This window comes from Limulus polyphemus, unplaced genomic scaffold (genome assembly GCF_000517525.1).
Source record: "Limulus polyphemus unplaced genomic scaffold, Limulus_polyphemus-2.1.2 Scaffold4138, whole genome shotgun sequence".
Taxonomy (NCBI): domain Eukaryota; kingdom Metazoa; phylum Arthropoda; class Merostomata; order Xiphosura; family Limulidae; genus Limulus; species Limulus polyphemus.
The window spans coordinates 85295-97782 of record NW_013669748.1 but is presented as its reverse complement, the minus strand read 5'-3'; the positions used below and the strand labels follow the sequence as shown (position 1 = coordinate 97782).

General features: G+C 33.3%; 1 protein-coding gene across 1 annotated transcript in view; it reads right to left on the bottom strand.

The window, feature by feature from the left end:
• Window positions 1–3094: 3094 nt before the first annotated feature.
• The window catches only part of LOC106470650 (glucose dehydrogenase [FAD, quinone]-like), a 19861-nt gene continuing 10467 nt past the window's right edge, over window positions 3095–12488 (bottom strand). The window contains exons 7-11 of the mRNA XM_022399283.1: window positions 12364–12484; window positions 10947–11110; window positions 10515–10572; window positions 8426–8648; window positions 3095–3867 (exon numbers count right to left, since the gene is read on the bottom strand). Coding sequence (XP_022254991.1) covers window positions 3717–3867; window positions 8426–8648; window positions 10515–10572; window positions 10947–11110; window positions 12364–12484 — 717 coding nt within the window. The 3' untranslated portion in view covers window positions 3095–3716. The remainder of the gene's footprint in view (window positions 3868–8425; window positions 8649–10514; window positions 10573–10946; window positions 11111–12363; window positions 12485–12488) is intronic.

Genomic DNA, 12488 nt, shown 5'->3' with positions numbered 1-12488 from the left:
TTATTTTTCTCTTGTAACAATTGTCAAATTGTATTTCTATTTGAATTAATTATCGTTGTTAAAGATTTCATCTGCAATGTTAAATATACATTGTAATCTTTGTTAAAGAGTTCTGTCGTCTGCATTTTGTGTAAGTGATTATAGGTGAAAGAAAAAACCATACTGTTTGGCAGACATACGTGTATAGATTTATTGGTTTTAAAGATAAAACGAATGTCACCAGCTTAAGGACAAGCCTGAGGAAGATGAAAAGTGTGGTATACAGTTATACCATGCATTTTCTACCATCTTGTTTTAGTACAGCATCATTCGAAGTTGTCTGTTATTCTGGTGTGTAGGACGTAGTCAAGAAAGTCGTTTAACTACTTTTGCTCTGAATGCCTTTATTCTTTGTGATTCTATTGTACTTCTAGCTATATCAGACTAAAGTTAAAAGCTGTGCTACACACAATCTATGTGTTTGACAAAAAGTATATTTTACATGAAAGTTTCTATAAGAAAAATTTATGTACAGTCTGAACTGCTAAATATTACAATATATATATGTCAAGGGAATTGTCTACAGAACCTCAAAAAATCCTAATATAATCTCTACAACAGAGAAAAACAATAGATATATATATATATACATAGTTCTTTCTTCCCAGGCAAAGCACCATCCACGTGACTGAGGGCCACTTTCATTTCAACCATGAGTGGATCATACCTCCCAGGCAATATCATAATTCGTCACCGGAACAGACCACTGCTTCTGTGCATAGCATGGTTCATGTTGTGGTGTTCTCTTCTAAAGGAAAAACACATGTGACGACTTTAGTGTCTTAGGCAAACCTGTGAATAACCAAAACGAGAGAAAATTAATATTCTATATCAAGAATAAACACTGAAATGCACTTTCATTTCTATTGTTATAGCGGATCCTATCATTAAGCACGTTTTCTTTGATTATATGGTCAAAACGACACAAAACAATCCAGTCCACTTATTTGTAATGAGTTATTTATAACACTGTAACGTATAACTTCTGAAGGTTATGTTCATTAATAGGCCTAAGTCACAAATAGAAATTAGCAATGTTAAATTTCCTCACGTATCTATGACGCAAACTGAATAAAAATGTACAATATACTGAACTGACCAACCCACTGCCTGACTGAATGACTCACTAACTCAGTAATCGATTGATAATGTTGCGTCAGCGAGGTCACGTGACTAGTGTCACGCCACGTTTCTAGAACTATCCCGTTCCTTCGGGAGTGCTCTAGCATTTACTAGATTGGGGGGGGGGGGGTCTGATATATATAAGATGGTCACGGCGTGACGTGACAATGTGTGTGTAGACAGTGAGTAATTGATCTTGCAGTCAGAGAGTATTATTGAATTTGAGCACGTTCGTTGTTATAACGTTTGTTTTAGCGCGATTGTTGAAATTAAGTGTATCGTAAAGTTATATTCGGAAAGAATAAACCAGTTTTATTAAGTAAGGACTTGTGTCGCTAAAGTTTCGTCGGAACGAATTTACGGGAAATCAATTAACAAACGGGAGACGTAACAATATATATGTATATATATAAATTTATATTTATTAAGATTTCTTTCATACAGCTAAAAACAAAACCATATAGGCAAAATATCTTTACAAAATATTAACATGGTTAAGAAAAATCAGTTAATTACTCTATTTACCTCTAAAGGTATGTTTACACTTACAGAATTGTCGCAACGTACAAAGGAAAGATTATTCAATGGTGATATGCTACATCAGAGACAAAGCTTTAGTCATCCACAGCTTATCAATTCTACAGTAGTAGGAATTCAAAATGAATCAATAAACCACGCTAAATAATTTAGGTAAATAGTGTTTACTGAGACCACAAAAGACTTAGAAATTAAGAGATAAAATGTATTCCTACTATTACAGTGATTGTCTAGATTTCAAATTATTCGTAGTGTAACTTTTGAGAAAGGAATGTATTCTGCTAATTAAGAGTACATTTTCTCAACAGATTCTAGCTCCGAATATTCCGATCACCCACTAACGCTAAAAACAGGCAAAAGAACAGAATAACCAAAGTTAGCGAGACAAGTAAAACAGAAACAAGTATTACAAAGGAATACATTAATACAGTAACTGGAAGTGAGCATAAACTCTCAACTTTATGCACAGAATACATCACAATCTACAACAGGGTTATCCTCAAATCGTTAGTAATTTGAACAAAATATCTATCTGTTTTAAACACAACAGTAACCTGAAGTAGTTTTAAAACAGAATCTACATATTTCTCAACTATTAGGTTTCGAGGTTATTATTATCTTTAAAACGTTGATGTAGATAACTCAGTAGTTGATATGTCTATTTCTATAGAACTGAGATAACCTTTATTGTTGAATAATTACATTATTGTATAACTGAGATGAACATTGTTGTTAAAGAATTATATGAAATGAACGCATAGCTGTTAGCTGCTTAATGAAAGATGATTATTACTGTAGAAAGTGTGGTATATGTAGTTTGAACTTCCTTTCTACTAATGTAGAAAAGATGAAATTATGTACAACAGTTATTTATATTTGTATTAGTGAAATTTAGTCACTATGTTATTGAAGACATAGTTATTAATCTACATGTTCAACTCTAACCAAAATTATAATATCATGAAATATTTGAAGTAACTAAAGTCTTAACAAAGTTTTAGAAAAAGTTGTAATTCATTTTGACAAATTTTAAACGTAGCTGATTTTCAACCCAAACCACTCACCCGAGGCGATGGAGCATTAGAAATGTCAAGGTTTACTATTGTTACGACATCGAGGTCACGTGACTAGTATCACGCTACGTCAGTCTCGAACATTCACGTCTTTTCCTTAAATCTCGTGATCCTTCTAGATATAGTGTAGTCTTGTATATATAAGACCGGCCACGAAGCGATGTGGTGGTAATGAGTAATTGAATGTATGCGACAGAATATTGTTGGCCACGTGAGACGTGAGTTATAGCGTTTGTTATAGAGCGACTGTTGAAATTAAGTGTATCGTAAAGTTATATTGGGAAAGAATAAACCAGTTTTATTTAAGAAAGAACTTGTGTCGCTATAGTTTAGTCGGAAAGAATTTACGGAAAATTAACTAACGAACGGAGACGTAACACTATAATATATCAGTAATTGCACTTTATTTCGTCATCAACTGAATGCAGTCACTGACATTAAGAGCATATGAATCTTATTCACCTGATAAATGGTTATGAACGTACGTTTGGTTATTGAAATGTGACCTATGAACAGAAGAGTTTAAAAATAGTATTTCCTGTAAGACTCAAATATAAAATTAAATAAATTCTCGTTTCATCATCATCATATGCAAGTGGTTTGCATATATACAATTTATTTACAGAACACTTGTTATGAATAATAAGTCAAATTTTTAAGACCTGCTTATTATTTTGCCAAGTACTTCGAGAATAAATAAAATTAACGAAGTCGGTTTATCACAGAAATAAACAATTGGTTGACTTTTAATATGCAATATTTAACATTTATATAAAATGTAATATACTCGTTAGTGAATCTCCTAGCTTCTGTAAATACAGTAAATTATATTCATCTGTGGTCGTCGTGTACTTTTAATCATAAACTGATATATATAAAATATACCACATATGTCTCGATTGTTTTAATAAGGTATCGTTATCACCTCATTTATATTTAATTATTTTATTTTCGAAATATCGGTACTGTTCTAATTCCTCGAATCATATCTGCTGCTTTTTCTGCAATCATTATGATTGGAGCGTTGGTGTTCCCAGACACAATCGCAGGCATTATGGAACCGTCAATAACACGCAATCCTGTCACTCCTTTCACCCTGAAATTAAAAAAATCAATATGAGCGTGTAAAACATAAAATTATGATAAATATAAAAAATTTGAATTAACTAATTTATTTTACAACAAGTATGAATTCTAGAAAAGCATACCAACTTATTTTTAAGGATATAACAAATTAGATTTCTATAGTACTACAGTTAATGTAGTATAATTTTTTCAGCCTGCCTTTTTGTTTTATAATTATGTTTTGGGGAAATACTTCAGTGTAATATTATTATACATAATTTTTGTTAACTTCGTTTTTTTTTCATATTTATAATTTTTATCACATGTCATGTTCTGGTTAAAAACTTGCCCCAAATATCTCTTATGAAACATTTGGAATTAAAGTTCATGTTATAAAACCTATACAAAAAGATGATGTTTCGAAACGAAAAATATTACAATTGTCCTTAAAACGTCCTGATTTAGGTTGTATGGTAGAGTCAAACATAAAGTGGCTCCTAGTCACTGAATAATTTGAGAGTATGTAATATTTTAATCAAATTAATTCTGAATATTAAATTCAAATTGACATTAAGTACTAATCATATATTAAAATCTTGTAAAAAATGTCAAGATCAACAAGTTACTGAAGTGTGACTTCATTCACTTTATTCAGGTAGATATCAGAAAGCTTACTTGCTTTATATATATATATATATATATATTTATATACAGGATGGCCCAAAAGTAGGTATACAGTTGCACATGTTGAATATTTATTGAATTGTTTTTTGTTGCAGAATCTATTGAGTTGGGATCGTCTTGATGGATAGGCTGCAGAGATGCCTCTACGGTCACCAGATTGTACCCCTATGGACTTTTTCTTCTGGAGAGTACTCAAGTTTACAGTATGAAATTGCGGAAGATTGACGAAATTAAAGGGTACATCACAAACGCATTTACAGAACTTGATGGACAGACTTGTGTCAGAAAGTGTGCAGAAGTAAGGCAGTCAGTCTCCAGGATTGTGTGAACAGCGACGGGTTTCACTTTCAATACCTGCAAAAAAGCGAGTCGACTATCAATAGCCAAATGTAATCACTACAGGAGAAACACTTTAAAAAATGTTCCTGGAAACCCACAACAGCTCAGTGGTTTTGATGTTGGTACCTTAACTTATGGGAGTGTATCGGCTGAAAACCTTGAGCTAACTGTTAGAGCTGGGCCTCTATAACACCCTAAATACTTCATTTTCCAAGTCTAAAGTCTTTGCTGCAAAATGGTGAATACAGTAAACGTGACTGGCTAATTTGAATTCATATTAGACAAGCTGTGTACTGTTTTCCATGTCGCCTTCCCAAGACTGCAGTTGCATCACGCTCTACAATTACAACTGTAAAAAGCTGGCCGCTAACAACATAAACTTTATGATAGGCTACCAGAACACGAGAGAAGTGTTCACCATAAGAAATGCTATCTGTGTTGATTTGCAGCTTGAGAAGAATATTTTTAAAGAGCAACCGAATGGAAGGATATCCTAAAAAAGGATTATAGATGTTGCCCCTTTCTTGGGGGGGGGGGATTTCGTGGATCATCACAAAAAGACTGGTGTGTCTTGCCTGATGATAGTAATTTTTTAGGAATAATTGAGCTGCTCAGTTATTATGATATAGTTCTAAGAGAGCATGTAGAGGGAGTTTCAGAATCTCAGCAAGCACGTTATCGTCTTCAAGTTCACTACTTGTCAGGTGAGTCCCACAATGAAGTCATAGCAACTTGTGCTCTGCATGTTCGTCACATTGTTTTAGAGGAGAGACTTGCAGCAAAACACTTTGTTGTCATAGTAGATGCAACGCCTGATTCATCTCATCCTGTTTTAAGTTTATCCTGAGGTATGTATCCATACCATCAGAATGTTCTTCCTTTATCATTCACGAAAGGTTTTTAAGATTTATTGATTGCAATAAGAAGACCGGGGCTAATGTTTCTAATATAATACTTTTCTTTCTAAAATGACTGCAGATTGAACTTAACTGATCATGAAATACCAATAACGGATTGTAGAGCTCAAGGATATGACAATGTATCCAACATATATAACGGTGCTCAAGCTCTATTACTAGAAGTTAATCCCCTGGCGAAATTCTCAATATGTGCTTGTCAAAGTTTCAATCTTTGTGAAACACAAGCAACAGAAAGTTGCACAGAGGCTCAGACATTTTTTGGAATAATTCAAAAGCTTTAGAATCTATTTAGTTGTAGCCCACAGCGATGAAGCATTCTTCTCAAGAATATAGACTGTTCTCTTCGTGGACTTTCGAGAACATGATGGACAGATAGAGTGGATAGTTTCAGGCCTGTTGCAGCTCATCTTACTGGGATTCTGGATGCACAATCAGAAATTCTTTAACTAAATCTTACATCTCAAACAAAAATTGAAGTCAAGAGTATAACAGACTGTGGGCAGTCATTTTCTTGCTTCTTGATGACTGAAATCTGGCTAAAGATACTTGTGATCATCGACCAGTGCAATCAAGTATCGCAGGCCTGCAAAGCTACAATTGATATTGAAGTGAGCAGCATTGAAAGTCTGTTGAATGATTTAAAAACACTGCATGAACATTGGAGCTCAATTCTTAATGAAGCTAAGTTGGTTGCAAATAATATGAATCTTCTGCCACAGCTGCCTGCAGAACGGAAAACAGTTCCCAAGTATTTTCATGATGAAAATAAAGATGACCCCTTGCCTAATTGTGAAGGAAATGAACCTATAGAGAAGATTAAACATATTTTATAGAATCATAAATTCTGTTATAGCTGAGCTCGTTACAAGATATAAAGCAGCCATGGATATTAATCAGAATTTTTCTTTTTCATGGCAATATCTAGATATATCAAAAACTAGGAAGTTTGTTGCCAAGTATAGATCTGATGTGTCAGAAGACTTAGTGGAGGATATTAAACATCTAAAGGCCATTGATAAAGCTAGCTTTGGCGATACAGCATTAAATCCTTCAGATCTTCTAATCAAACTGCACAAATTCAAACTAATCCACTTTTCCCAAATTTTTCTGCAGCCATTCGCGTTTTCAGCACAATTCCAAAAAGGGAGGGATCTTTTAGCAAGCTGAAACTGATAAAAAAAAAGTATCTGCGCTCCACCTTTGCTCAAGACCGACTGACAGATCTGGTTTCTAGCGTTGTAAGTCCGCAGACATACCTTTGTACCACTAAGGGGCTGTTATGTATACAACGAATAAAGAAAACATACACAATAAAATACTGATTAAACATACCTTGTGTTATAAAATAAGCCTAAAGCTTCATAATTACTCATAGATTGTTGTATTTAACTAGCGACTAGCAAATACACACCAATGCTGTTTTTTACAAGTTCTCAAAATATGATATCCAACTGTAAAATCTATAAAAACACAATAGGTTAGTAGGATATACATATGCCATGGTAAATCTATCAAAATGGTATGTAATAGTGCATGCTTTTAATTCAAGATTGAATAAGTTATTCTATTAAGGAATCACACCCAGTTTCGACAAGCATATCTGTGTCCGTGGGAGGGGGCGCATATAACAATCCTTCCCCGGAGCCCGTGGCAACTCCTGGCTGCCCTGTAAAAACCCTTATTTTTCTCTGCATATTCTATAATGAAACATTTGATTTTCTCTTGAATTATTATTTCAACATATTGTTTTCTCTTTATTATGCATAAAATATTAAATTTTTCTTGTATATGATAACGTTTTGTTCTCTAATATATACAGTATGTCTTTATTTTGTTGTTAAGCACAAAGCTACACAATGGGATATCTGTACTGTGCCCACCACGGGTATCTAAACCCGATTTCTAGCGTTATAAGCCTTCCAATTTACTGTCAAGCCATTGGAAATATACGGTAACTGATGTTTTACTTCTTCTTGTATAACATATATTAAACGATGTATTTCTAAGAGTCCCTAAAGGATATGTCTTTCACAATAATGATTTTGTTTAATGCGCCATAATAGCCTCACCTTATGGCATGATGTATTTTACTTATGAACGATAGGTGTGAATAACCACCTACATTTAGCAACATGAACCAGTATTAGGTATTTTCTATCAATTATACTACCTTATAAGACGAAACAATTGTTGCTTATCCTGAAAACATTAAGTACGTAACCAGTCATTCTCTTTAGATGTTGTGACACAGTCATAACGTTGTGCAACTGCTAAAATGATGGCATTAATAAAGTCAAACATTCGAAGTAAGATTGGAGAATATCCATTGCAATAAAATAACAATGTCAATGATTTGAAAAGAGATTAATAAAATGTTACAGAAAAAAAATCAATAATTCAAAGAAAAATTGAAAACATTTCTTGCAGCGAGACACAAAATATGAAGAAATAGTGAATATCATATTTGACAGAAAAACAAACAATACGTAAATTTTGAAACATTAATATACTTATACTAACCTCTTTGAAAATATCGCACAGCATTTTAAGTTCTAATTTGTTTTATAGTGTTTTTACGTTCAATATTTCGCCATAAACGTTGTTATATTAAAACATTTTAACTTTAACAAGCAGAATAATTATCACCTGAGTTCGGGGTCCACGACTGTGCTCGGATCTCTATAATCACCCATCTTACACGTTCCCACAGGGTGGTAGATGGTAAATGTCAGCGTTCTGGCTAAGCAAGCTAGATACTCATCACTCAACAGCTTGTAATCCTCACAGCCAGGAAAGACGTCCGAGATTAGTCGTGTTCCAAACTTTTGGAATGCTGGTGTTTCAGCCAGAGCCAAACATTTCTTCATAGCTGAAACAAAATAGCATGTAATAGAACTACGTAAGCTTTTTCATAATGAATCAACAAGTAAGAACCTGACATGTTACAGGAGCTCCATCATTTAAGGTTATGAAAAAGAATAGACATATTGCAAGCGTTTTTCAAACTTCATGATTTGTAAACGAACCATGTTACACGATATAGTGAAAGACCTTGCAATACGTGTTAAAAAGCAGACTTATTGCAAGGGTTCACGCAACTCGTAGTTTCGAAAAGAACGAGCCATTTTAGAGCACTTGCAGCTCGTGTTTGGTAAAAGCTCAAATAAAATTGCAAGAGTTCGTGCAGTTTACGTTCAAGGACAACCAACCATGTTACAAGATCTTGTTGATCTCAAGTTTGAAAAACGAACCACAGTACTGCAAGATGTCTTTGAATTCATATTCTAAAATAACTAATCACGTTGCAAGTGTGTGTGAAACTCATATCTTGAGAAAGAATCAGCCCATATTGCAAAAGATCGTTTCTCATGTTTCAAAAGGATCAACCATGTTATATTGGATTATGTGAATTATTAAATACTGCTAGACTTAAAAAAGATCATGTGAATCATTGTTTAAATAAATCATGAAAGGTGAGATAATACAGTGTTAGCCTGATATGATAACTAGTGTAGACTGAGAAGAACATATAGACCATGTTATAGATAAAAAACATATTGATTTAGTGATATTATTCAACACATGTATTAGAGAAAAATTAGCTTGATTTAATGATGTTATTCAGCACTTGCTTCAGATAAAAATCAGCTTGGTTTAATGATATTATTTAGCACTTGCTTCACATAAAAATCAGCTTGATTTAATGATATTATTCAGTACTTGCTTCAGATAAAAATCAGCTTGGTTTAATGATATTATTTAGCACTTGCTTCACATAAAAATCAGCTTGATTTAATGATATTATTCAGTACTTGATTCAGATAAAATCAGCTTGGTTTAATGATATTATTTAGCACTTGCTTCACATAAAAAACCAGCTTGGTTTAATGATATTATTCATCACTTACTTCAGATAAAAAACCAGCTTGGTTTGAGAGTAAGACTCAGACCACGATTTAGATAAGAACAGACTTGAGCTTGTATTAGGGATGTCATTCAGAACATGCTTTAGATGAGAACTAACGTAGCTTAAGGAGATTATACAGCCTCGGCTTTAGAAACGCAACAGCCAGATTTAAGGATATTATTCAGGCCGCGCATTAGATGAGAATTAACTTGGTTTAAGAATATTATTCAACTCTACTTTAGATAAGAACTACCTTGTTTTCAGGAGACTAGCTAGACCATGCTTTAGATTAGAACCAGCCTAGTTTAAAGATATTAAGTCAAATAAGAAATAGATATATATATATATTATACTTTTCACCTCGTGAAATTACAGACTTAGTTAACAACAGAAATACGTTTTCTCTGTTTCCTGTGCTGTTACGTCCCAAGAGTCGTGGATTTATCAAGTTGCGATCTTCCAACCCGTATGACCCACCTGTTATTGATCCACGTTACCTTAGTGAAGAAGAGGATATTTTAGCCGTTGTTGACTGTAAGTTGATCCATTACTGTACTTAGTTGTTAGAAACCTAATATTGGGTGTATTAAGGTCACGTTTCCTTTGGGAGAAACGCCAGTTGTTATGTATCGAACTTTTATAAGTGTTTAACAAAGTATATCTAAAGCGTTATTAAGCCTGAACTTTATTCTTGTCCGTTGGACAATTATCAAGAAATAAATAACAAGAGATTAATATTTTACTCTATCATAGTTTTATTAGTTTAGGGTTGGTTTTACTCAATTTATGAGTGAATGCATTTTGTTAAAATTTCCTAAGTATAAAAAAATGTCAAAGGATAAAAGATTTCTACACCCAGGTAACGCTTGTACACTCCTTCCCATATCTAACGAAAAAACAACCCATTTAAATAGCATAATTTTAGATAAACCATCATTCAATATAGTGTTTGTTTTTCTAACCATGGAAAGAAATTAAACCTTCCAAATTTTGATCACCGTAAATTATAAATTCCAAGCTCAATAGCACAAGAAACATAGACTTGTTTCGAAAATATTTTGAACAATTTATAACCTTTAAAATAACGTAACCACATGTAGCTACAAAATTTAACAATACATTTACAATAATTTATTTTGAGAAAGTTCTGAAGCTTCGAGTATGTATTGATAACGAAAAAGTCCAGTGTTTTAAAATAACTCAATCATTATAACTGATAACAACTTCGTCTACATTTCATAACTATTTAGCATGACGTACTTCGTCGGTGATACCTTGGTTCGCTCGAAATGCGACTTCAAGGTCAGAGACTACACTCCCGGAAAGAAAATGAATTTCTATGTCAGGATAGTCATCTGTGACATTCGCAAATTTTGTGTTAATAAAACCCAGTCCTTCAACACCACCAAGTATCGTCAGAGGGCCTATATATAAGAAAAAAGGCTTAGTAAAAACAGTGAAGGAAACTAGTGATTTAAACTGTTAAACAAACAACGTTTATTATCTCTTATATATACACATATATTATGTTATTTGAGAAATCTCTCTAAAAAAAAAGCATAGAGTGCACTACAGAGTGTTGAGTATGTTATACTCAAACGATTTTGAATATGCAAAATCAGCAAATCACGTGATAACCAGTTTGAAATTGGCCTTCGTAAGTAGTTTGATGCATCGAAAATGGATCGTTTTTGAGAAAGAAATGTAACATTCCTTTCCTACGCAAAACATTCATACACCAAAGATGTGTTCAGATCGGAGACTTAGAAATTAAAAGAGTATTGATTAACTTGGGTATCAAAACAACCCAGAAAGAGACCTATAGAAATGTATACCATAGATGTGATAGAAAAAAAGTATGACCTATTATTAAAGGGAAATCCGTGAACAAAAAAGCAAGAAATTTTCCACGTTAATATATTACATCATATTCACGCAATGGAAGGGAAAAAATATATCTGTATTAGAGCTGACAATTACTATTCAGCATAAAACCTAAGACACTGAGAAGGCAAAGGGGAGTTTTGTTAGGTGACCTAATGTTAACATAATTTTAATTAGTTACTTTATTAGTTGTTCGCTTTTATATTTTGATATATTCTGTGAATTATTTAGAATTTATTTCAGTTAGGACTAAAGAACAATGCTGGTTAAGTATTAGTCCTCACTAGATGACCCAATTCACATAACTTATCAGGCCTCTGGAACACCTCACTGGACCAAACTGATCAAGTTTAACGTTTAACTGACTTTCAGAATGATGTCTAAAAATCATAAGATCACATCCTACACTAGTAATATGGTTTCACATGGAATCTGAAATGTAGTTGGTTTTAAAATAACGTTGCTAAATAGTTCGCTTAAGCCAGAGGTCGCAATATGCCTTAAGGGTCTAAAATAAAATAAAAAAGGTCCCCCGGTGGAACAGCAGGTTGTCGACTCCTGGCTTAAGGAAATGATAAGGTTAGAAAACTTGGACTTTGATGACAATCACCATTCTTCCTATTTTTTGAATTATTAATGTATAAAATTAGCCACTCATTCATTTTTTTAAAAGCCACCACTATAACCACTGTAGTTTGATTAAAAAACAAAACAACTTATTCCAAAGAACTGGATTAAAATGCTAATCATAGCAACTTAGGATTTAACCTAGAATCGTTGCTCGTTTTACAACCTTTTCCTTTCGTGAAGTATTTAACGATGTTTGAGGGTTTAATGGCTCTCAGTAAGAAAACTGTAACCGGTTGGTCAACAATAAAGGCCAGGGCTGCTGGATAAACGTGGTCTTGAAGGTTCTTT